Genomic DNA, 27,787 nt, shown 5'->3' with positions numbered 1-27,787 from the left:
TTATCAAGAAAATAAATAATTTTATTAGCAGTGCAAGCCTTTTGATTCCATAGACTGCTGGATAAGGAGAGAAGGCCACCGTAAGGAGAGAGACAGAGAGAGAGAGAGAGAGAGAGAGAGAGAGAGAGAGAGAGAGAGAGAGAGAGAGAGAGAGAGAGAGAGAGAGAGAGAGAGAGAGAGAGAGAGAGAGAGAGAGAGAGAGAGAGAGAGAGAGAGAGAGAGAGAGAGAGAGAGAGAGAGAGAGAGAGAGAGAGAAAGAGACAGAGAGAGAGAGAAAGAGAGAGAGAGAGAGAGAGAGAGAGAGAGAGAGAGAGAGAGAGAGAGAGAGAGAGAGAGAGAGAGAGAGAGAGAGAGAGAGAGAGAGACAGAGAGAGTCTCAGCGTAATTCCATTACCATGGAATTGCCCCTTAACCATTAGGAGGATGGAGAAATCTGACCCTGGGTTAGCAGATAGGAGCCACCCCTACCAACTCCATGAGGTTAGGAGGGATTTAATCATTTAACCATGGAAACACCTGACATTACTGATGGACATTAGGTAGTCTGCTGTAAAATGAATTTTCATAATTAACTTTATCCTGACAGATTGTCTGGACTACAATGTATCATCTCTGAAATGTGTTCTGATATGGCAAAGCATCTGACCCTGGCATCTAATAGTTTTTGAAAAATAATACCCTGATGTTGATTAGCCATTGATGCAGTAATTTAATAAGGGTAGAGGAAACAGCCTGTTATATCAATGACAGTGCATGTCTGCCAATGTAATGCCAGTACTGTTTGCCAAGCTTAACAAATAAAAACAAGTTAATGTCATTAGAATGATGATATTGAGTAAGTGAACATATTGGTAACTTTAACACTGAGAGGTGGAATAGGCCATCCTTGTGTTGGCATTATAATGCATTGTAAGACTTGGCATAATAATGTATGAGCAAGCCCCTTAATGCTTATTAAATAACCGTTTTTTTAGTTTCCGTGGCTACCTGCCCAGTTGGGGGTCACAGGTCAAACATGCTAAGTAAACGTGGGCACAGGTGTCGCTCATGGCGCGGAATCTGCAGATATTTGTAAGCAGCGGGTGACGTCAAAAAAAGTGTAGACTGAAGCGGTTGAAATAGGGCAAGCCAGTAGTGAGAGGCACTCAGAGCTGGAGAATGGAGCACCGCTGCTAGAAGTGGGAACATCCAACGCATGCTTATTCGCGAGCGTAATTCAATAAAGCACGTCGCACACGAGACTAATCTGCAACCGGGCTGAGGCTGGAACTAAGAAAGTCGTTGCGCACCATACACTGAATCATACATCTGTGGTGGCATATTTGTTGGCATATTTATTTTTCCTCGCTAGTCGAATACGACAGGTAAGGAGGCAATTGTGTTTGAAGGGGAGAAATTTACAATACTTGTTTGGTAATTTAGGGATGCATTATAGGTTGCATGTTATCTGGGCGCTATGTAATATCTGCGTGTGATTGGATAAGAGCATGAATGAAGAAGAGAAATGCGACTGGATTTCTAAATCAGTTTTCTGAATAATTGAGAAAAGGTGCATTAATTATGCAATATAGGCTACTCCAACGTTCACTGTCGCAAAAATAGGTTTAAACCATTTAAATGTAATTCTCAACACATGGGTGGGATGTCAATGACAATAATGGTACTGTAATACCATACATTTATAAATGTTGGGGTAGACTATTCTCCCCGGACACAGCAGCTTTTATAGTTAATAACACGTTCGTTTTAGGTTGACTAGCCTATGTTACCTGTAGTCTTCTAGTCTTTCAGATAGGCTGCTACTCCAGCGGCTTTCTTAACGGTTTATTTTAACTTAGGCTATCAACACATATTTTATTTATCTTGCCACAGTTTCACAGAAACATGTTCCGGTCGGGAAAGGTTATACTGGCCACTTTTTTTAAAATCTGTCACTGAATTCTGTTTGGATGCCCTGGATGTGGTCAGCATTGTACTAAAATAATATCAATGAGACACGCAGACACATTTCTGCATCCTCGGTCCGTAGTGTGAGTCATTGGCAGGGCACGATGGACTCTCCTGAAACAGTCGGCAGCCCTAATGTATTTGTGTTCAATTTGACGTACCTCTCATGAAACGTGTATGGTGAAATTCCTGAACAGGAGAAACGCAACCAGGGACGATCGCACGGGGTCTTGTGCACCGATGCAGCGTCAAATCCGTGTGGCCATACATTCTGTACACTCTCCAAAACCACTATAATTTTACAGTTACCCTGTAGGCTATAGCTTGTAGCTGAGAAGTTGGAAATCTGTGAGAAAACAGTGTATAGCAGTGTGTATGGCTATGGTGTGTAGGAATGACTTTTGCGCACTGTATAGCGGCAACAATGGAGCTGTCCATGGTGCTGAAATAAGTCCATTCACACCTACGGGTTTCTTGCTCGCTATGGCCTAGGCTGCTATATTTTCTTTACTCCTATCTATATTCCCAGTGTTCGTAGCCTATAGAACAACTTAAACTGCATCACGAAGTGACTGAATCACTTACTCACTGTTTGTTGCGGCTGAAAATCTATTCGTGTCAATAACTTATTAGCTGACATTATGGCCCCGTGTCCCACAGATTACTACCGTTGCAGTTCCATAGAAAATAGGATTTAATGACTCATACACACTCATATTCCTCTCCTCCAACACTAATGGTTAGAGTGGAAGTTAAGCTCCTTTTCAGGCATTCCCTTCATAGAGATACATTAGAGTAGCCTTTATTTTCTTCGGATAGGCTCTCTGATTTCTTCTGTCTTTATCATCCCCGATATAATTCTCTGATTTCCTCAGAGGTGTTCTCTTACTGCAGTGGGGAATACATGTGCCATTATATTTGTGGTACAGTTCTACAGAGGGAATGGAGACCTTTGATTAGAACTAGAACTAGCAATAGGAGGGTGTTGCTCTGTTATTGATCATGGTTGGTAGCATGATGGGAAGCTGAAATGAAGAGTGGATGTTACATTTGAAGAATTGCTTATTTTTGTGATTTGTGTTGACACTCACTGTTTCTGTTCACTGCTCCCATAATACCATGTTGTTGCTAGAGCACTTAGTTTGACAGATGGAAAAAATTAGTGTGAGTGCCTTTTAATGCAAATGTAGCAGCATTTATTTTTCATATTTGCATTTGCTATTCTGCTGGAGTGGAAACTGAACTACTTAACCTGATTGTCATTGTAATTTTCATAATGATATCAATATGCAACCAATATCATTTTCCAATATAGTTAGGTCAATGCTACTATATCTCTCAGTTGAAAACTAAAAAGAATGCAGAAATAATATATCTATTAATTTTTTTGGCTATAGTGCTTTTAAGTCTACAACAGAAACATAAATATTTGCATGCAATATAATTCAAGTCACTTTGATCATTGCTAGTGTGCAATAAATGTGTTTGTATAGTACATCCACATTACAAATCTATTGACTCACGCACCTATATAGAACCATGAGAGAAATAATGAGTGACTCACTGCCCACAGTGTGCACTAGCAGATCAAATATGTCTTAGTGAGTTGACCAGACAAGACGACTTGTTTACTTAACTTATGAAATGACGTTAACAACAGATGTAATAAAAAATGAATGCCTTAGCTACTGTACGACATTGTACTGAGAATGTATTGAAAGCTTCAACATAATGAGACTGTAGTGTGTTAACTCTGATTACTTCATGGCTATAATAAGTAAGACTCTGAACATAAGAGACCGATATTAGATGTTCTTCTCATATACTGCATTTTCCTAAGCGCACTGGATCCAATGTATGGTGAATGGCTCACTGGTTGTTCACTTGAAATTCTGATCACTTTTGTTGAACTTTTGGAATGACCTTTTCTACTGCATTACATTTAGAGCCAGAGGTTTGAGCTCAGTGCATGGCCAACACTGTTAGAACAAATAGTGTTGTGTGGCTGGCTCTCTGTCTGAATCACAGAATCAGATGAGAGCAGTGTAGGAGGATTGTGATCGGTTGCTTCAATTTCTATGCATTAGAGAGAGAGAGAGAGAGAGAGAGAGAGAGAGAGAGAGAGAGAGAGAGAGAGAGAGAGAGAGAGAGAGAGATGCATTTCTCCTATGCCAGTTTCACTTGAATTTCACTGGCATATCAGAAGATCAGCAATACAACTACTTGATCTACAAGACAAGGCCACCCGGTAGTACGTTATTGCTGTACTCCTTTCGTCTTGAAGTCATGTAATATCCTGTGGGGTTTTTCTACTTCTCTGGCTTTAACAGGTCACGGTGTGTGTCTCCCACTAGCTGACAAGCTGTATGTGAGCTTTAACACCCTTAGGCTACAGACCTGGTCACAGAATCTTGTCAAAGGAAAGGCAATGTCAGCCGAGAGAGCAGAGAGGCCCTCTCTCCAGCGAAGTAGACAGGTGTCTTCTATGGTAGTGAGTATGTTCTGTCTTATTATTTTCTGGGCCCTAGAGCTCTGAGTCTATGTTCTATAGAGATAGAGCGGGGACAAGAGAAAGTGTCAGACAATAATTAATAGTGAGGTCTCCCAGAAAGGCTAGTCGCTAGCTACTGAGAATCCAAGTTCCTATTAGAAGTGCTTGACTCTCAAATGATGTTGGATAGCAAGTGTGTCGTTAATGGTTATCTGTGTGCTGTTAGATGTGAAAATTGAGGTAATTGGAGAATTTGCTAATATATTTTTGTTTCCAAACAATTCTAAACTATGATGATGACTAAATTAGATTTTGTGTTGTTGTAATCATTATTTCTTACTCAACATATTGAGTAATAACATTAAACAATACACCTGTCCTGCATGCAGTCATGGGCCTTGTCCAAAATCTTGCTTGCCTATTACTTACTTAAACTGCATACTGTGTACAAATCGTACTACATACTATTTAGAACGTACTGTTTAGTAAAAAAGGAATGCAGTAAGCAACATATATCAGCATACTAGGCTCATCCTACTGAGAATGCGTAATCTAATGCGCAATCGTTCATTTTGGTACAGCTAGTCCCCTCAGCTGATTTTCGGCTGTTGTCAAACGCAGGTTAGCGTTTTTGTCAGGAATCTTGTTCTGGGGGCAGCTCTGCAGTGGTCACTAGCTGGCACAGCCACAAAGTCATAAAATCATATTTTAAACCTAAACCTAACCTTAACCCTAACCTTAATCACACTGCGAACCCTAATCCCTAAACACATTTTTGTTTATATGATTTTTTACATATAGCCAATTTTGACATTGCAGCCGGCCCATCTAGCCAAAATCGCTTAGTTCTGCCTCAAGGACAAGAATCATCCCAAAAAACGTCAAACACTTGTGGATCTCGAAGATGATTATCTTCCTCAATCGTTTGCAGCAAATTCTACTAGATTAAAATCCGAAATGAGTATGACATCCTGGCATTTAAAGCATACTAAATTTTTTCACACACCCAAAATGCCTACTATGTAGAATGCAAGTAAGGGTATTCGGACACAGTCATAGACTTCTCTCTGCCAGAACCCCTTTAAGTTCAATACACTGCTTTAGTGTCTGGGGAATTATGGGAAAGATATGGGCCATCTGGTTACTGCTGGTTTGCTGTCAGTCTCTGTTTCAGAGTGCTGGCGTTATGGCGCTTACAGACCCAAAGCTCTCATTGACTTCAATGGAAATAGGGCGGCGGGCGGCAAAATCGAGGCGCGGCTGGCTTGTGGCGTCAAAAGATGAAATTCGCTGAAGTCTTGAGCGGCCACCACCTATGCTTGACCAATGAGCAGAGTTCATCTTGTCAACCAAACAAAAAAATATTCGAGCTGAAAACAACCGGGGCCGCTAGTCTTTACACACGTTTTATGAGGCTTTTTGTCAAGCAAGGCGCTCCAGCTAGGGTCCAACGCTGCGTACAGAGCGCTGTAGGTGCAATATCTCGAGTTTCCTTGTATTTTGGCGGGAAACAGCTGTGAAGCGAGCTGTAGCCTATTTCTTGTTTGTGTTTATGAGTCTGTTATTAACAATTCACCTGACACAAGACTGAATCCAAACATTACATTGTTGATTTTATGTGCATTTTAAATTTACTGTACTTTTCGCCGCATTTGTTGATAACAAAATCTGAAAATATTCTGGATATATTTAGAAACATGATTAGAATATCCCTGGGAAATGTGGGGTAGGTGCAACATAAGACAATATTTTTTAAAGGGTTTGATTGTGAGGACTAAGTGGTGTCTCCACACACCTCTCCAAAGTGTACACAGTTTCTAAGTATTTACAATGCACTTATGACTCAAAGAAGAGTCTTCAACTCTAGCTAGGTTTCCATCCAATTGGCGACAGATTTTCATGCGAATATTCTAGAATCCGCATAAATAAAATATGCGGATTTTCCCACCAGTGGTGTGTTTCCACCAAATGGACTTGTTGCTGATAAAAATCACTGCATGATGACGTGGTGCACTCAAAAGCTTTCATGTACCGAATAAAAATCTAAAGTTCAATGTGTTTCCATCGCATTTTCAACTCTACCGGTAGCCTACATGATGAGATTATTATGGATAAGAGCGAGAATATTTTTATTTGTCAAATGGCAGTCAATATTCGATCATCATGTCACCAGAATAAGACCCTCGATATTTATTGGAAAGGAGCATCAAGATCACCGTGCACTTTCACCACCCTGTGAAGTTCATCATAACTTATTTTATCTGTAGCCTAATAAACTTCATGGTTTCCAGAGTCGTAGGGGGAGGACCACACACCTTATCATCGAGTGACTCCAAGTTTACTTTCCACCGCCATTTCTCGCATAATTAATTTTAAAGACACAAAAAGATCCCACAATGTCGAACTAACAAATTATCTGTCGGCAATTATAAAATTGTACCGAAACTTTCTGTTTCCATAACAGCTGTGGTGATTTTTTTTTTGAGGTATGACTATGTGCATAACCACGTTTCCAGTTCGGCATCGTAACTGACTTCAGTGGGCAAATGCTCACCTTCGATGGCCACTGGCACGCTGGAGAAGTGTGCTCTTCACAGATTAATCCCGGTTTCAACTGTACGGTGCAGATGGCAGACAGCATGTATGGCGTCTTGTGGGCGAGCAGTTTACATTTTACATTTTACGTTTTAGTCATTTAGCAGACGCTCTTATCCAGAGCAACTTACAGTTAGTGAGTCCATACATTTTTCATACTACTGATGTCAACGTTGTGAACAGAGTGCCCCATGGTGGCTCTGGGGTTATGGTATGGGCAGGCATTAGCTACGGACAACGAACACAATTGCATTTTTTGATGGCAATTTGAATGCACAGAGATACCGTGACGAGATCCTGAGGCCCATTGTCTTGCCATTCATCCGCCGCCATCACCTCATGTTCCAGCATGATAATACACGGCCCAATGTCGCAAGGATCTGTACACAATTCCTGTAAGCTGAAAATGTCTCAGTTCTTCCATGGCCTGCATACTCACAAGACATGTCACCCATTGAGCATGTTTGGGATGCTCTGGATCGACTTGTACAACAGCGTGTTCCAGTTCCCGCCAATATCCAGCAACTATGCACAGCCATTGAAGAGGAGTGGGACAACATTCCACAGGCCACAATCAACATCCTGATCAACTCTATGCGAAGGAGATGTGTCGCACTGCATGAGGCAAATGGTGGTCACACCAGATACTGACTGGTTTTCAACAGATGCATATCTGTATTCCCAGTCATGTGAAATCCGTAGATTGGGGATTAATGAATTTATTTAAATTGACTGATTTCCTTATATGAACTGTAACTCAGTAAAATCTTTGAAATTGTTGCATGTTACATCTATATTTTTGTTCAGTGTATAACGCCATGTCATCTTGTAACTGTATATCAAACAAAGTGATCATAAACATTGACACTGTATATTACATTACTTTTATGCACATTTGGATTCACAGGTGTTTGGCTTGCTTGTATGACATCAAAGCGGTATTTATTATAATCCTCAACGTCTCATCTTTCAAAATACACAGGAGTCCTCGTAATTTACAGCATTTCTCTGACTCAGTCAACAAAATATTAGCAAAAGTTGCCCAATTAGCGGTAGGGATAGAGGCATCTTCTTGTTATGGGCTGTGCTCAAGTTTATAACGGCTGTCAGTCAAAACCCATACAGCGCTGCGAAGGGCTGAGCCAGAGCTCTGGCGTAATGTAAAGCATGTTACTGTACAGCCACTACGTTCCAATTTAGGGCTTATTACTGTCCAAATCTGCCATTTTCAACCTGTATACGGGTACGAGTGTAAAGGAATACAGAAAGTAAAACAGTGTTCTGTGTGTTTAGCTGCTTTTCATTAAATCATGTATGGCTGTGTTTTGGGCCTACAATACATTTGTTCACATGGGCAGAATGTTGTATATATAGCCTACAGAAATTTGATCAGTTATACAGTTCATGCGAAAATATTCGGATCTGGTAAAAGGCCAACACTGGTAAAATATACTTGTTGTATAGAAATGGAAACATAGCCTATGATTAGATAGACTGCATGTCAATCTATTAGTGGGCTCTCACCATCAAGTTACATGCACAATTATCAGCTTTCTTATTATTTCGATCGACATTTATTCACTGACATCAGTGCTGCTATGTCAGTAATCTTTATATGGCGGGAGAGTAACAATTCTAGTTTAGTTTTTTGGCAAACTCAAGGGTCCTCTGATAATAGCCTTCGAATCTCGTGCACAACGACATCCCTGTTTTCCGAGTCATTGCAGAGTTTGACAGGTGCTGCTGGCACTTAGAGCAAGAAAACACGTTTTGATAAATTGATGCTTAAAACAAATTGATGCTTAAAACAAATTACTGCACACATATTTCATATGAATGGCCTACATTGAAAACTCTGGGAAAATGGCAAGTTCACTTTCTCAACCATAAATGCATCTCATTTTTTGCCCACGCTACAGTTGCTTTATCGGTCCGTTAATACAGAACTAGTAAAGGGCTAGTACTTTTTTTTATTTTTTTTTATTTTTATACAAATATTTAATTCAGATTTTTCAGGGAGTGCTGCAGCACAATCAGCACCCGTACTATGATTATGACCACGCTTCCTCAATTTAAATATTATGTGGACACCTTTACATTTGGAAGACAAGCACGAGATATCAGTGTAAACTTTTATCTTCTAGACATGATGTTGAAATATCTTCACGCCCAGAATAAAAACATAAAAGAAAGAATTACAGGGGGCAGTTTGTAAAAACTAATCCGGTTTGAAACATCCCATTTCTTTCTTTTTTTGTTGAATCTTACTAGACGCTGCTTTAAATCAAGCAGACAATAGCAGATGACCAACATCAATTTAGGGATATTACTAAATGTTCTGCTGATGACCCATCAGGTGTCGTTGGGGGTTCTTAAAGTATTCAGATGATTGATTAGAATTAATCTTTCAGAACATTCACACCTAACCTATGGTCAATCAGCTCACAGCCCTCTGGACACTTTCCTACCTGTGCAGGTCAGTCACATTCCGTCTTCTTTTTATATCGAAAGAATGCAACTGGTAGCCTAGGCTACAGTCAGACAGTCAGACATATTGGTGTCAATCACTAGTAGCCTAATACTCCTCCAATCGATGGAGAGATTGCTGTTGTTCGAGGGGATTGGCCAGAACAAGGCGCCGTACCTTGCTAAAGGCAATTCCTATCCAACATATGCTGTTTGAGTCTACTTTTCAAGGAAATATCGTAGGCCTAGTTGTCCCCCAGGATGAAATTGGGGAGGGGAATGTTGATCTGTCTCAGTCCGTTCATTTGTACATTAATCACACAGGATATCTCAGACAGCACAGGGCCGATTTTGACAAAACTTAGGTGAATAATTCATCTTACCATAGAGATCCAGCATTTACAAAGTTACACTGATTGGCCCAAGGCAGGAGCTATAGTAATTAACAGAAATGTGTTAGTCATGTGTGATATCTCAATTGGCCCAAGGGGGGCGCTGCATCATTCGTGTGGGATGACATGTTTACTGTTGCTTTTATTTTATTATTGATAATTTGATGCTAGAGCAAAATGGAAGAAAATGAATTATTACCAGATTAAAATAATTAAAATAAATAAATACATTAATTAATAACTTTTCTTTAGGTTTCTTTGTTTCTTCCAGGCTATTGAATATGTGCAGGTTTTTAATTTATTAATTTATGTCTTAGTAGGCTTAAGTTAGGCTAGTAAATGTTTCAAGTAATCCGCCCAACCCTGTTTTATTCTGTCTACAAGGAAGGCAACGATAGGAGCGCATGCTTCCTGTGACTTGTTCAATTGCATGCAGCTCAGATAATTTTTTATATACAAAGATATAGTATAGGCTGTTTTCAGACAGGTTTAAACAGCCAGCTGTGTGTGCAGGCCCACCAGCCAACTGGGGCGCACCAACCAGCCTTGTGTTTTTGTGAACGCACGGACAAAAGAGTTGCGTAAGAAGGAGTTCGCTTCTTCTGCAGCATCCGTTGTAAAATATAACGCTTTGTGGTGGTGCTTTGCTACACATTGGTGGTGGGCCGAAGCTGAAAAACGTGACGTTGATCGATTCCCGTCGAGGAGGAGCAGATTTTTTTGTTAATGACAGTAAAACATTCTTATGATGATTATAAAACATTTGGGCACCTTTAAGTCTTGCACATTTTCTCATAAAAATTATATTTTAACACTGTCTGCACAGGCAAATTTGCTGAACTTCTAAACTTGGAACCAATCAGAACACCAGTACATACCCCTTGTGATGAAGCTAGCCAATGGCCTGCTTCTATCTACGATGTAAACACAGCCTCGTGAAAATGCGAGCTGCTGTCTGATGAAGAGGAACAGATATAGCTAGCTCCCAAAGACTGAAATAAGACAAATATCTGTTTTCGAGTGCACTTGAAATATGCAGCATGCAATACGAATTGGCTTGATCGAATGAAGAGATACCTCCGTTGACCATTTAGCCAATTTATTGAAAGCTAGCCAATGTTACAGTTTGACTAGCTTAGCCAGCTACTTTAAATGTAAATTTGTGTTTCATTAGCTATCTCTCTGTCAGTGCATTACAATGTTTTATCAATCTTTGGCATGATTATATATCTAATTTCAAGGAACTAGCTGCAGGCTTAAAGAAACATTAAATCATATACTTTGCATAGAAACCCAAATAAAAGCATGTAGATAGAAAGATGTGTGTGTGTCAGCTGCATATAATAATAAATAATAATAATATTTTAAAGTTGCAGTAATCTAAGCTGGGAGTCATTTTACAGCTTGCATTGATGGTATCACGTTTCTATAACTAAATAGTTAGATTACACATTTTAAAAAATCCTTTACATGATAGCAGTTTGTCGGACGGATATCTATCGCTCTGTCACCAGCTGTCTACTACCTTAGATATGGATAACGTGATTGGCAGAGGTGATCAGCAGAGATAGTACCATGGATATCTGCTCCTGCTAGCTAGCAACATATCTACTTGTTGTAACTAGCTAGCTAGCTAACTAACTAGCAAGCTAGCTACATTACTAAAGTTGCTGTAATCTAAGCTGGGAGTCATTTAATAGCTTGCATTGATGGTAACATGTTTCTATAACTAAATAGTTTGATTACAAAAAACAAAACATATTTTACATGATAGCAGTTTGTCAGATGTGTCTGTTACTTGAACTCTGTGAAGCATTTATTTGGGCTGCAATTTCTGAGGCTGGTAACTCTAATGAACTTATCCTCTGCAGCAGATGTAACTGGGTCTTCTATTCCTGTGGTGGACCTCATGAGAGCCAGTTTCATCATAGCGCTTGATGGTTTTTGCAACTGCACTTGAAGAAACTTTCAATGTTCTTGAAATGTTCCGTATTGACTGACCTTCATGTCTTAAAGTAATGATGGACTGTTGTTTCTCTTTGCTTATTTGAGCTGTTCTTGCCATAATATGGACTTGGTCTTTAACCAAATAGGGCTATCTTCTGTATACCCCTACAATGTATAATAAATAGTAATAATAGTAAAAATAAAGAAAACCCCTGGATTGGCCCTCCTGTAGCTCAGTTGGTAGAGCATGGCGCTTGCAACGCCAGGGTTGTGGGTTCGTTTCCCACGGGCGGCCAGTATGAAAAATGTAAGTCGCTCTGGATAAGAGCTGACTAAACTGTAAATGTCAGACGGATATCTCTCGCTCTGTTACCAGCTGTCTACCACCTTAGATATGGATAACGTGATCAGCAGTACGAGTTTTGATTGGTTTACAGTTTAGTACTCATGGGCGTTTACCTGTCCAGCTAGCGAACATAAAGGTAAGTATTTTGAAAATATTTGCAAGAATTGACATTCCCAACAAACGTAAATGTGTTCAGAAGAAATAAATATATATTCAATATGTAAAAAACTGCTTCTCCCTCGACAGAGCTCGATCATCTTAAAAACTAAAGCAGATAGCTTGCTACCGGGCTGTGAAAATCCACTACTGAAACACTTCAAAATGGTGGAGATTTATAATATGCCATTTAGCAGAAGCTTTTATCCAAAGCGACTTACAGTCATGTGTGCATACATTTTTAGGTATGGGTGGTCCCGGGGATCGAACCCACAACCCTGGCGTTACAAGCACCATGCTCTTAACAATTGAGCTACAGAGGATCACGTTGCTTCGTCATATACAGGTGCCTTCAAAAAAGTATTCAAACCCATTGATCATTTCCACATTTTGTGTTACAGACTGAATTTAAAATGAATGAAATTGAGATTTTTTTGTCGCTGGCCTACACACAATACCCCATAATGTCAAAGTAAAATCATACTGAACAACAATTTTACTGAGTTACAGTTCATATAAGGAAATCTGTCAATTTAAATAAATAAATTAGGCCCTAATCTATGGATTTCAAATAACTGGGCAGGGGTGCAGCCATGGGTGGGCCTGGGAGGGCATAGGCCCACCCACTTGGGAGCAAGGCCCACCCACTGGGTAGCCAGGCCCAGCCAATCAGAATACGTTTTTCCCCATAAAAGGGCTTTATTACAGACAGAAATACTCCACAGCTTCATCAGCTGTCCGGGTGGCTGGTGTCAGACGATCCCGCAGGTGAAGAAGCCACATATGGAGGTCTTGGGCTGGCATTATTACATGTGGTCTGTGGTTGTGAGGCCGGTTGGACGTACTGCCAAATTCTCTAAAATTACATTGGAGGCAGATTATGGTAGAGAAAGGAATATTCCTGCAGCCAGCATGCCAACTGCGCGCTCCCTCAAAACGTAAGACATCTGTGGCATTGTGTTGTGTGACATTTTAGAGTGCCCTTTTATTGTCCTCAGCACACCTGTGTAATGATCATGCTGTTTAATCAACTTCTTGATATGCCACACCTCTCACGTGGATGGATCATCAACAACACTGTAGTTACTCCACAATTCTAACCTAATTGACAGAGTGAAAAGAAGGAAGCTTGTACAGAATACAAATATTCCAAAACATGCATCCTGTTTGCAACAAGGCACTAAGTTAATACTGCAAAAAATATGGCAAGCAATTAACTTTTTGACCTGAATACAAAGTGTTATGTTTGGGGCAAATCCAATCCAACACATTACTGAGTACCATTCTCCATATTTTCAAGCATAGTGGTGGCTGCATCATGTTATGGGTATGCTTGTAATCGTTAAGGACTGGGAAGTTTTTGAGGATAAAAAAGAAACGGAATGGAGCTAAACACAGGCAAAAGCGTAGAGGATAACCTGGTTCAGTCTGCTTTCCACCAGACACTGGGAGACAAATTCACCTTTCAGCAGGACAATAATCTAAAACACAAGGCCAAATCTACACTGGAGTTGCTTACCAAGAAGACAGTAAATGTTCCTGTCACGTTCGTTCATAGACGGGTCAGACCAAGGCGCAGAGTGATATGCATACATGTTTATTTGAACCGAATAAACAATGACAAAACGAAACGTGAAGTCCAAGGTACACAAACAACATACCTCACACGGAACAAGATCCCACAACCCACTAGTGCCAATAGGCTGCCTAAGTATGGTCCCCAATCAGAGACAACGAGCGACAGCTGCCTCTGATTGGGAACCACACCGGCCAACATAGATCTAGACATACTAGATCTAAACATAGAAAATACAACATAGAAAATCACAACAAGGAATATACACACCCTGACTGAACATATAAGCGTCCTCTGAGTCAGGGCGTGACAGTTCCTGAGTGTCCAAGTTACAGCTTTGACTTAAATCCGCTTGAAAATCTACGGCAAGACCTGAAAATGGTTGTCTAGCAATGATCAACAACCAATTTGACAGTGCTTGAAGAATTTTGAAAATAATAATGGGCAAATGTTGCACAATCCAGGTGTGGAAAGCTCCTAGAGACTTACCCAAAAAGACTCACATCTGTGAATAGTTATGTAAATTAGATATTTATGTATTTCATTTTCAATACATTTACAAACATTTCTAAAAACATGTTTCACTTTGTCCTTATGGGGTATTGTGTGTAGATGGGTGAAAAAATATATACATTGAATCTATTTTGAATTCAGGCTGTAACACAACGAAATGTGGAATAAGTCAAGGGGTATGAATACTTTCTGAAGGCACTGTACAATTCCTAGAATCATTTATCCTGTTAACCCTGACACCCAAACTATAACGGGTAAAATACGAGATTCCCCCATTCCTCCCATTGATGGGCAGTTTCATTCCCCTGGTCTCTCCCTCTATCTGCTGTGGTGACCCACCAGGAACACAAAGCAAATGGGCAAGCCATCCAAGCATTGTAAAAACAATACAGGGAGGCAATCCCCTTGGTAACCTTGTTCTGTGCTATAAAGACATCCGTCAGTAAAGGTGCTTTCTGAAACCGCTGCAGCTGCAGACTGATGATATTTCTCCACTACTAGGCTTGGAGTTTTTATTACAAAGAAAGCCCTTCTCGGTTGCATTGGTTTGGGGTAGCAAACACACATCACTACGGTCACAGATGTTATTCTTCTCTTCGGACTTCCCCCCTCCCCTCCTCTGCCTTGCAGGGTGGAAAGGCGCTGAAAGGAGACTAACTGTCGCAACAGGCCTGTGCCATTTATAATTACGACAGTGTGCTGTGGCAGTACCTACGACCGGCTGATCACTTGCATTTATATTGTTGCTTGGCTGGTGGCCCTTACCATTGGAGCTGCATGCGAGCTAGCGAGGCGGCCCGGCCGCGGGCAGAAATAGGAAGTGCCGATGACAGGAGCGTATGAATGAAGCAGATGATCTGCCGCCTGTGGACAGGATCAGTTGGCACAGGAAGGCCTCTGGGGATAGATGTCTGTACTGCTGTCATGGGATATATTCACCAGCACACATCAACACACAGCAGGCAGCAGCAGAGGTAGAGGTAGGCTAGTGACTACATGTACTGGAGGTACACCCTGAATACAACAAGATGGCAATGCCTGTGCTAGGTTTACAGCCATGTAGTGGTTCTGACAACAAATAACTCATGTGTAGTACAGTATTAAACAGGAGGTGTCAAGTATTTAGATTCTTGTTTATACCCTACCCAAGGTCAAGCATATAAATGCTTTTTGAATTGTTCTTCTGTCAAATATAAATTGAACTTGTATATCCTTTTGGCATGTTGATTAACTTTAAATTAATTTAGGCTTCAGGTGAAACAAAAAGAAGCAGGCATTCTACACAAATTTGAACGCGCCGGCTGATTAGTATGCTGCTTGAATAATCACTTTTCCCCAAAGTTTGTTCTCTTTATGAAAAATAAATGGACCTAGAAGCCACTTAGCTTTTTGGACTTAATTTAATGTTAGGCGTTAGGTTTAGCAATGTGGTTAAGGTTAGGGTTAAGGTTAGGTTTAAACTCAGATGTTATGACTTTGTGGCTGTGTTAGCTAGTGACCACTCTGCAGAGCTGCCTCCATAACAAGATTCATGACGAAAAACGCTAACCTGCCCCTGGCGGAGCTGACGTCAATGCAGCAGCACATTAACAAACTGACTGGCAGATCTCTTCTGTTGATTCATTTCACAAGGGCAAGCTCTCCTCTCCTCTCCTCTCCTCTCCTCTCCTCTCCCCTCCCCTCCCCTCCTCTCCGCTCCCCTCTCCTCTCCTCTCCTCTCTTCTCCCAGAATCCATCAGCCATGGAATTTTGTCCACACTCTACAGCCTGAGTGTGTTTACATAGTATAGACCTATACATGGTTGCAGGGAACACTGTGTATTCTTTCACAGCATTATGACAGTTTGGAGAGTCACATTACCAAACAATTAAGCAGAGGGCTCCTCAGCTCTAAATAAGTGCATCTTATACAGATTAATGAGTTGAGGTGATGCTAAATTAGTATGGCTATGAGCCTGTGAAAGAGGGACCTGCTCTGTACTGTGTTGTACTGCACTATACTGTTGTAATGCACTGTATAATGCTATACTGTACTGTTCTCTGCTGTGGTATACTCTTCTGTTCTGTGCTTTGCTATACTGTTCTGTGCTTTGCTATACTGTTCTGTGCTTTGCTGAACTGTGCTGTGTTGTACTATGCTGCACTGTTTTATGCTATGCTATGATGTGAGTGAAAAGGCAGTAGTCAGTCAGGGGCAGCAGTGTGACAGTTGTTGTCATGTTCTTTTTCCTGACAGCCTGACACTAATGGGCTTGCTGTGTGTTTGGGCACTTCCTGTCCTGCTCGGAGCCTCTGTCTCTGTTTGCTGGCTGGCTGAAGGGCGGAGGAGCATGGATACAGCAACCAGACCAGAAAACCCCTCCCAGGGATCACAGACCAGGGTAAATATACAGTATGCGTCGCTCTCTGTGTATCTCTGCCTCTCTCTTTGTCACTCTCTCTGTCTGCCTCTCTCTCTGTCTCTCTCTCTGTCACTCTATCTGTCAGTCTGTCAGTCTGTCTGTCTGTCTGTCTGTCTCTCTCTCTCGCTCACTCTCTCTCCAACCTCTCTACCACCCCCGCCCTTTCAACCACTCTCCCACTGTATCCCTCTCTCTGTCTCCCTGTCCGTCTGTATAAATCTCTCTGTTTTCCCTGTCCGTCTGTATAAATCTCTCTGTCTCCCTGTCCGTCTGTATAAATCTCTCTGTCTCCCTGTCCGTCTGTATAAATCTCTCTGACTCCCTGTCCGTCTGTATAAATCTCTCTTTCTCCCTGTCCGTCTGTATAAATCTCTCTGTCTCCCTGTCCTTCTGTATAAATCTCTCTGTCTCCCTGTCCGTCTGTATAAATCTCTCTGTCTCCCTGTCCTTCTGTATAAATCTCTCTGTCTCCCTGTTCGTCTGTATAAATCTCTCTGTCTCCCTGTCCGTCTGTATAAATCTCTCTGCCTCCCTGTCCGTCTGTATAAATCTCTCTGTCTCCCTGTCCGTCTGTATAAATCTCTCTTTCTCCCTGTCCGTCTGAATAAATCTCTCTGTCTCCCTGTCCGTCTGTATAAATCTCTCTGGCTCCCTGTCCGTCTGTATAAATCTCTCTGACTCCCTGTCCGTCTGTATACATCTCTCTGTCTCCCTGTCCATCTGTATAAATCTCTCTGTCTCCCTGTCCTTCTGTATAAATCTCTCTGTCTCCCTGTCCGTCTGTATAAATCTCTCTGTCTCCCTGTCCGTCTGTATAAATATCTCTTTCTCCCTGTCCGTCTGTATAAATCTCTCTGTCTCCCTGTCCGTCTGTATAAATCTCTCTGTCTCCCTGTCCGTCTGTATAAATCTCTCTTTCTCCCTGTCCGTCTGTATAAATCTCTCTGTCTCCCTGTCCGTTTGTATAAATCTCTCTTTCTCCCTGTCCGTCTGTATAAATCTCTCTGTCTCCCTGTCCGTCTGTATAAATCTCTCTGTCTCCCTGTCCTTCTGTATAAATCTCTCTGTCTCCCTGTCCGTCTGTATAAATCTCTCTGGCTCCCTGTCCGTCTGTATAAATCTCTCTGTCTCCCTGTCCGTCTGTATAAATCTCTCTGTCTCCCTGTCCTTCTGTATAAATCTCTCTGTCTCCCTGTCCGTCTGTATAAATCTCTCTGTCTCCCTGTCCGTCTGTATAAATATCTCTGTCTCCCTGTCCGTCTGTATAAATCTCTCTGTCTCCCTGTCCGTCTGTATAAATCTCTCTTTCTCCCTGTCTGTCTGTATAAATCTCTCTGTCTGTGTCCGTCTGTATAAATCTCTCTGTCTGTGTCCGTCTGTATAAATCTCTCTGTCTGTGTCCGTCTGTATAAATCTCTTTGTCTGTGTCCGTCTGTATAAATCTCTCTGTCTCCCTGTCCGTCTGTATAAATATCTCTGTCTGTGTCCGTCTGTATAAATCTCTCTGTCTGTGTCCGTCTGTATAAATCTCTCTGTCTCCCTGTCCGTCTGTATAAATCTCTCTGTCTGTGTCCGTTATTCTTCTCTGCATGTTGTGTCTTTAGAAGCCACTCTATCTTTACATCTGTGACTTTCCTCCTCGTAGCTTAGTAGCTTAGTGGGTAAGAGCGTTGTGCCAGTAACCGAAAGGTCGCTGGTTCTAATCCCTGAGCCGACTAGGTGAAAAATCTGTCGATGTGCCCTTAAGCAAGGCACTTAACCCTAATTGCTCCTGTAAGTCGCTCTGGATAAGAGCGTCTACTAAAATGTAAAAATGTCCTCCCTACTTCCCCATAAATTATTTTATGCTTTGCATGACATAGCTGAAAACAAATGCCATAAAATGAATCCAAATATACATAGCACAATTTTAGGTAATACAGTTGAATGCAGAAGACAGTGAAACACTCTTCCTGCTCAACATGGGCATTTGAGTGTTTGCTCCTTGTGTGGTTCTGCATGTGATCTTGACAGAGGGTTGCTTAGATACCTTGCAATCACAGGCGTCATGCATCTTGCCTGTCTCTCTCTCTACCGAGGAGAGGAGGCTCAGTTGGCTGCAGAGTGTGTTCATCAATTACCCAGAAAGAACCATTCACAAGGACACTCTTTTGTCACACTACCATTTGTCTCTTTGAAATGTTGTTCCAAACAGTTCACATGTACACACACTTGCATGACAATCACTTCGATGGTGTGGGTTTACTATATCACTTCGAGCCAGACCTAAAACCAATTAGCTTCCACACAGCAGTCTCCCCCATTTTTCTTTTTTTCATGCTGGTCTGGATGAAGCTTGAAAAGGGAAGTGACATTGCCTGGTTGTGATGAACAGAGCGTTTTGGTTAAGATGCGTGAAGTTCTAATGTGAATTTGCACATTAATCACAGAGGTGAAATCATTACAAGCCCTCCCTCCCCCAGTCTAATTTCCCAGACTGGCTGGCCCGTGGCGTGTCACCGTGCCAAGTAGTAGTAGTTCTGTTCTGTCCTCTTAAATCCCTCAATGCAAACAAGACATTCCCAGGCATCCCTATCTAACCCAGGACATGGGAACTCAAAAGCTGTCAATAGGCATAGGAGTTTAAAGTCAACCCTGGGGTGGTTCTGGTGGATTGGACTGCATCAATATGCTGCAGAGCTGGAGCCTTCAGGAATGAATAAGCAAATAAAGCGTAGTCAGCCTACCAGGCCAGTATACACCAGAAACAATGAGAAATGTAGACAAACACATGCCACTGAAACAATCTAGTCTGGATGGCAGACCTGATATGAGACCTGAAAGACTAGGGTTGCAAAGCTACCAGTAATTTACCAAAGTTACCAGAATCTATGGTAATTTAGGTAATTAACAGGTAATCACAACAAAATCAATACAACAGGTGGAGACTTTACCGTGAAATGCTTAATTACAAGCCCTTTCCCAACAATGCAGCGTTTAAAAGTAAGAAAATTAGCAAAGAAAAATAGAAAATAATGTGAGCGTATGTAGTGTGTATGTGTGTGTGTGTGTGTGTGTGTGTGTGTGTATAGTGCATTCGGAAAGTATTCAGACCCCTTGACTTTTTCCACATTTTGTTACACAGCTTTATTCTAAAATGGATGAAATAGTTTTTTTCCCCTCATCAATCTACACACAATACCCCATAATGACAAATACATTTTTTGGGGGGGGACAATTTTAAACTGAAATATCACATTTACATAAGTATTTAGACCCTTTACTCTAGCTCTATCAGGTTGGAAGGGGAGCGTCGCTGCACAGCTATTTTCAGGTTTCTCCAGAGATGTTGGATCGGGTTCCTGAGCGCTCTGGAGCAGGTTTTCATCAAAGATCTCTCTGTACTTTGCTCCGTTCATCTTTCCCTCGATCCTGACTAGTCTTCCAGTCCCTGCCGCTGAAAAACATTCCCACAGCATGATGCTGCCACCACCATGATTCACCATAGTGATGGTGCAAGGTTTCCTCCAGACGTGACACTTGGCATTCAGGCCAAAGAGTTCAATCTTGGTTTCATCAGACCAGAGAATTTTGTTTCTCATAGTCTGAGAGTCTTTAGGTGCCTTTTGGCAAACTCCAAGCAGACTGTCATGTGCCTTTTACTGAGGAGTGGCTTCCGTCTGGCCAATCTACCATAAAGGCCTGATTGGTGGATTGCTGCAGAGATGGTTGTCCTTCTGCAAGGTTCTCCCATCTCCACAGAGGAACTCTGGAGCTCTGTCAGAGTGACCATCAGGTTCTTGGTCACCTCCCTGACCAAGGCCCTTCTCCCCCGATTGCTCAGTTTGGCCAAACTTCTTCCATTTAAGAATGATGGAGGCCACTGTGTTCTTGGGGACCTTCAATGCTGCAGAATGTTTTTGGGTACCCTTCCCCAGATCTGTGCCTCGACACAATCCTGTCTCTGAATTCTACGGACAATTCCTTCGACCTCATGGCATGGTTTTTGCTCTGACATGCACTGTCAACTGTGGGACCTTATATAGACAGGTGTGTGCCTTTCCAAATCATGTCCAATCAATTGAATTTACCACAGGTGGACTACAATCAAGTTGTAGAAACATCTCAAGGATGATCAATGGAAACAGGATGCACCTGAGCTAAATTTCGAGTCTCATAGCAAAAGGTCTGAATACTTATGTAAATAAGGTATTTCTGTTTTAACTTTGTCACTATGGGGTATTGTGTGTTGATTCATGATTCATGATTTATTTAATCCATTTTAGAGTAAGGCTGTAACGTAACAAAATGTGGAAAAAGTGAAGGGGTCTGAATACTTTCCAAATGCATTCTATACGTAATTAGAAGTCTCATTAAAGTTTGGCTACATTTTCTGGTGCTTCCCTCCTGTCATCATCGGTCTGGACATGACTGACTGTAGCAAATATGCATAGGCTATCACCTACACTTTGACATGTAGGCTAATTATTTATGTACATTTACATACACTTGTATTTTTGTTAACAGAATAGCTAGTGTTTTTTGGTTTTCAAATCAATTTAATTGGCTATTTTGGTTAATGGCCTTGGTACCCTAGAAGATGGCCTTGGTGCCCTGTCAGATTGGGCACCTCTAAGGCCTAATGGCATTGCCCCTAAAATCACGAAATTCCAGGCCTGCTAGGGCCTATGGTAATCTATTTCAATCTATGGTAACTTTGGTAATTTATACTTGAATAACTAAAATAAAAGAATATATTCATACAGTACGTTTAGCATTCCTTATTTTTTTCTATCTCTGTGTCCATATTGTTCATGAGTTTCTAATGGATAGACCAAATGGGTAAAGAGAATATAGCCTAATTAATGAAAAAAGCTTCTAATCAACAATGGCATTGTTTTCAATTAACTCTGCAACCCTTCCAACTATTTACTTTTTTCACAAATGCCACCAGTTTGGCGCCAAAACATTTACAAAGAAGACATAATGATATTATAAAATAAATAAAATATAAAGTATATTTCATGCGTAAACACTCATATTCAACACCAGTGGTATTCACTAAGTTGGTTTATATTTAGGATAATGTTTTACAGCTTTGCCATTTTATATTTTATTTTTAAATCATCTTATTTGATTATCAGATATACACTACAAGGCTTTCCAATAGATGTTGGAACATTGCTGCGGGGATTTGCTTCCATTCAGCCACAAGAGCATTAGTGAGGTCGGGCACTGATGTTGGGTGAAGAATGTCATTGTATGCTGTAGCGTTAAGATTTCCCTTCACTGGAACTAAGGGGCCTAGCCTGAACCATGAAAAACAGCCCCAGACCATTATTCCTCCTCCACCAAACTTTACAGTTGGCACTATGCATTCGGGCAGATAGCGTTCTCCTGGCATCCACCAAAGCCAGATTTGTCCGTTGGACTGCCAGATGGTAAAGCGTGATTCATCAGTCCAGAGAACGCGTTTCCACTGCTCCAGAGTCCAATTACATTTATGGTTAAATAGTTTCAAAATGTTGACTGCCTCTGCTCAGCTTTACACCCCTCCAGCCAATGCTTGGTATTGAGCATGGTTATTTTAGGCTGTTCGGCCATGGAAACCCATTTCATGAAGCTCCCAGGAACAGTTCTGGGGCTGACGTTGCTTGCAGAAGAAGTTTGGAACCGAGGACAGGCAATTTTTTTTACGCGCTATGCCCTTCAGCACTCGGCAGTCCCGTTCTGTGAGTTTGTGTGGCCTACCAATTCGTGGCTGAGCCGTTGTTGATCCTAGATGTTTCCACTTCACAATAACAGCACTTACAGTTGAATGGGGCAGCTATAGCAGGGCAAACATTTGATGAACTGACTTGTTGGAAAGGTGGCATCCTATGACGGTGCCACGTTGAAAGTCACTGAGCTCTTCAGTACGGACCATTCTACTGCCAATGTTTGTGGATATGTTATGGATATTGCATGGCTGTGTGCTCGATTTTATACACCTGTCAACCACGGGTGTGGCTGAAATAGCCAAATCCACTATTTTGAAGGGGTGTCCCCATACATTTGCCCATGTTATGTATTTTACATGATAAGACCACACAGAGAGTCAGAGATAATTACAGACACCTGTGATAATCTGAATTAACCAAAAGGTTGAAAATTAACACAATTCTGGTAGTTTATTGGTAAACTTGGCAAGTTTCCAGTAATATGCTTCACTTTGTAACCATATGAAAGACTAAGACAGAGATTGCTGTACAGTTTCCTCAGGGCGGCAGGTAGCTTAGTGGTTAAGATGGTTGTGCCAGTAACCGAAAGGTCGCTGGTTCTAATCCCCAAGCCGACTAGGTGAAAAATCTGTCAATGTGCCCTTGAGCAAGGCACTTTACCCTAATTGCTCCTGTAAGTCGCTCTGGATAAGAGCGTCTGCTAAATGACTAAAATGTAAATGTAATTGCTGGGTAAATAATGAGCTGACAAATGCCAGGCAGAGCCTCCATTGTCCTGGTGCAGTTACAGCACCTGGGGCGACTGGAGAGGAGCCACCATGATAGGCCATCAGGCCACCTGGCTCTGGCAGGGTCAGCCATAAGGCATCAGCATCAGCCTCCCTCTCTCTCAATTTCTCATTCCAACCTCTGGCATCATGGAACCTCACATAACAGCCTCACAGCTCACAAAGCCATATCTCAGAATCCAATTCACTCTGCATTTGAACTTTTTTACCTTTTGGATTATAAACATGATTCACTCCATATAGAGAGGGATAGGAATAAACTATAAGAATGAGGAGAGTATGGAAAATAGGAAATATGATGAGACGGTATTGAGGATACAGGGGAAAGATAAGGATGGAGATTGAGTGAAATTGGGCAACTGTGAGGTTTGAGATTAGCATGACGAGAGCTTGGGACTATAAGGTTCTATCTGCAAAAAGATTGTTCTGAAATAATTGGCTTTACAATTCTGAACCCCCATTGGTTTGAATGGTGTCAGCTATTTTTATATTGTATTCTTAACAACATGAATTGGGGGTATTTAGAATAATATATAGGAAGATAACATTGAACAGAACAATGCTATGACAATAACTCAATTTTAAAGAAAAAAATGCAGCTAGAACTCGACAGTGCAACACATTTTTTTTACCCACTCAAGCTTGTAGTCAAGTCCTCAAGGTCTGTGACCTAGAGGGAATTCACACAGACAACTCTATTGTGACACCTACAGTGGTATCTGCATGTAAGGCTGAATGAAATGGAGGCCATTTGGGGCAATCTTTGGAGAAGACAATGTTATTTTACTACTGTGGTACTTACAGATGATGATATGCACTTTGAGCCACTTTGTGTTGCTTTTCTCAACTTCTCATACTTCTCATACAGAAGAGGCCAATATATCTCTGTTCAGCCTTGTGTTCTTTTCTCAGCTAGGCTATGTACTAAAATATCTAATAGCAGAAACAAATGGACTCAACAGATTACATCTGCTGATGTAAAAAGAGCTTTGTAAATACATTTGATTTGATTTAATTATATACAGCGGCTGAGCACTCTTTTGAAACATGTGATGTGTGAAAGCAACAATACTTCGAAACAGTGTAATCAGTCATATCTATCAAGTGAGAATAAAGAGAAACTTTGTGATATTACCTTTCGATAATACAGACTTGACAACTGTATAGCTTAATTCAAATGTAATGAACACAAACAATTATGGTCCTTCGTTTGATCAATAAGTCAAATAAATTCAACATAAACATGTACAGTATGTTGTGTCTTTGAAGACTCGCTGGAAAACAGTAGACAATCCTGGCTATATACAGTACCAGTTAAAAGTTTGGACACACCTACTCATTGAAGGGTTTTTATAAATTTTTACTATTTTGTACATTGTAGAATAATAGTGAAGACATCAAAACTATGAAATAACACATATGGAATCATGTAGTAACCCAAAAAGTGTTAAACAAATCAATTTTATTTTTATTTTTTTATTCTTCAAATAGCCACCCTTTACCTTGGTGACAGCTTTGCACACTCTTGGCATTCTCTCAACCAGCTTCACCTGGAATGCTTTTCCAACAGTCTTGAAGGAGTTCCCACATATGCTGAGCACTTGTTGGCTGCTTTTCCTTCACTCTGCCGTCCGACTCATCCCAAACCATCTCAATTGGGTTGAGGTCAGGCGATTGTGGAGGCCAGGTCATCTGATGCAGCACTCCATCACTCTCCTTCTTGGTAAAATAGCCCTTACAAAACCTGGAGGTGTGTTGGGTCATTATCCTGTTGAAAACAAATGATAATCCCACTAAGTCCAAATCAGATGGGATGGCGTATCGCTGCAGAATGCTGTGGTAGACATGCTGGTTAAGTGTGCCTTGAATTCTAAATAAATCACAGACAGTGTCACCAGCAAAGCACCCCCACACCATACCACCTCCTCCTACACGCTTTACACATGCAGAGATCATCCGTTCACCCACACAGCATCTCACAAAGACACAGAAAAAATCTCAAATTTGGACTCCAGACCAAGGGACACATTTCCACCAGTCTAATGTCCATTGCTCGTGTTTCTTGGCCCAAGCAGGTCTCTTCTCATTTTTGGTGTCCTTTAGTAGTGGTTTCTTTGCAGCAATTCGACCATGAAGGCCTGATTCACACAGTCTCCTCTGAACAGTTGATGTTGAGATGTGTCTGTTACTTGGATTCTGTGAAGCATTTATTTGGGCTGCAATTTCTGAGGCTGGTAACTCTAATGAGCTTATCCTCTGCAGCAGAGGTAACTCTGGGTCTTCCATTCCTGTGGCGGTCCTCATGAGAGCCAGTTTCATCATAGCGCTTGATGGTTTTTGCGACTGCACTTGAAGAAACTTTCAAAGTTCTTGAAATGTTCCGTATTGACTGACCTTCATGTCTTAAAGTAATGATGGACTGTTGTTTCTCTTTGCTTATTTGAGCTGTTCTTGCCATAATATGGACTTGGTCTTTTACCAAATAGGGCTATCTTCTGTATACCTCCCCCCTACCTTGTCACAACACAACTGATTGGCTCCAACGCGTTAAGAAGGAAATAAATTCCACAAATTAATTTTTAACAAGGCACACCTGTTGCATTCCAGCTGACTACCTCATGAAGCTGGTTGAGTGATTGCCAAGAGTGTGCAAAGCTGTCATCAAGGCAAAGGGTGGCTATTTGAAGAAACTCAAATATAAAATATATTTTGATTTGTTTAACACTTTTTTGGTTACTACATGATTCCATAGGTGTTATTTCATAGTTTTGATGTCTTCAATAATCTACAATGTAAAGAAAAACCCTTGAATGAGTTGGTGTGTCCAAGCGTTTGACTGGTAGTGTATATACAGTATATAACTTTTTTTACAACATAAATTTAGGGCTCTATTCAATCCGCATCGCAGAAGTTCGGCTTTACAGCGTGATTGATATTTAAAGGCAATTTTCCCGCTTTAGCGGAGACTGCATTCACGGTGAACGCTGCATATGTCGGTTCATTCGGAATCACCTTAACATTTCTATCGTGGAATCTGTAACGTGTTGGATCAATTAGCTAGAGTCTATTGAACTTAACATAAAGGTGTGGTGTAGTGTAATGTTCTATTAATCCACATTACTTACACAAGCTCACTAGTAGAACTAACTACGCCGCAGAACCTGTCAGATAAAATCATGCAAATAGGCATTTTTTCCAGTTAATGCAATCATTGTTTATAGGTTGTTTTATCCATTAAAACACAATGACTATTTACACCCAGAACCATTACATTAAGTAGGTCTCAAACTCATTCTCACGCTGGGGCTGTTTCCTGGGGGGAAATGGTCATATCATGAGTAGAGTGGCCTGGGTACGTGACTCCGTATTAGCAGTGAGCCTGCATCCTCTCTCTCAGCCTGACCAGTCTTGCCCTCCACTAGGAAAGCGATTATCCCTTTAATTAGGGAAACTCTGGGCATGTAAAAAGCTCTTGAAAACTCAGTGGAACTCTTTTGTCTCCCTCCATCTTTGGAAGTGTAATTACAATGAATAGAAACACTTGGAGAACAAATCATGCCAGTACATTTCAGGGAAAGTATGCAGCATGACTCCCGACACTCCTACTAACCACACAAAATGGAATGCAGGGGGAAATTAGAATTCAGGGAAAAGTAATTTGTCAGTTGAGATTTGACAGAATTTTCGAATGCAGGAACGTTTTTGCTTTACTTTAGGATTTGTCAAAGTAATGTATTGCATTGTATTCAGTTTTCATCGTCAGACTAGATGTGTTTTTTGCTTATTTTCTGAAAGAGGTGATTGGTATCAACTGATGGGCACACAACACACTTAGATAGGCCTATGGATATACTGTAATGCTACAGCACTTGATCTTCCCCATTTCTGAACAGATTTCACATTAACATACCAGACACATTCTTAGCTTTGTGTGCTAGCTTTGTTTGAATTGAACCTGATAAACCCTTTGGCGATTGACAGCTTTTCTCTATTTCATCTTCATACAGTGTGGGTGTCCACATAAGGTTCATATTGTCTAGTCTGCTCTTCCTTATCAGAGTCTAATGGCTGCCGGCAAGGCTCTGTGTGCTGAGTCTAGCTAGCCAAGCTGGCACAAGTAACTAAATCACACACAGAGTCTCACTGTTGGCTTAAATGAAAGCGAGCATATGGAGTTTTGAATGAGAGTGGCTGCACAGCACCCTTATAGGAGAGGAACAGAGGCATACGAGAGGCATATATTCTACCAGCATCCATTACGACACAGCTTGGGCTGAGTTACCCTGCTGTTGCAATTGTACCTCTCCCAAAAATATGTGTGCATGGATGCTGTATGATGTTCAATTGAATCTAGTCAGGGAGTTTAAATGGGAGCCAAACAGAGGAAAAACACACATATATTAGCTAGCTGATTGAGTCTAGGCCTAGAGCATTGTTCTGTCTCTCTTTGTCCGCTCTCTGTTTTCTCA

The 27,787-nt window shown here is 41.2% G+C and overlaps 1 protein-coding gene across 1 annotated transcript in view; it reads left to right on the top strand.

Moving 5' to 3' along the window:
- Positions 1-1,159: 1,159 nt before the first annotated feature.
- The window catches only part of LOC121579232 (follistatin-related protein 4-like), a 262,850-nt gene continuing 236,222 nt past the window's right edge, over positions 1,160-27,787 (top strand). The window contains exons 1-2 of the mRNA XM_041893638.2: positions 1,160-1,364; positions 16,666-16,810. Coding sequence (XP_041749572.2) covers positions 16,676-16,810 — 135 coding nt within the window. The 5' untranslated portion in view covers positions 1,160-1,364; positions 16,666-16,675. The remainder of the gene's footprint in view (positions 1,365-16,665; positions 16,811-27,787) is intronic.

Source organism: Coregonus clupeaformis, chromosome 13 (assembly GCF_020615455.1).
Source record: "Coregonus clupeaformis isolate EN_2021a chromosome 13, ASM2061545v1, whole genome shotgun sequence".
In the NCBI taxonomy this organism is placed as follows: Eukaryota; Metazoa; Chordata; class Actinopteri; order Salmoniformes; family Salmonidae; genus Coregonus; species Coregonus clupeaformis.
Note: the sequence above shows the minus strand (reverse complement) of the source record. Positions and strands in the feature narration are given on the sequence as shown.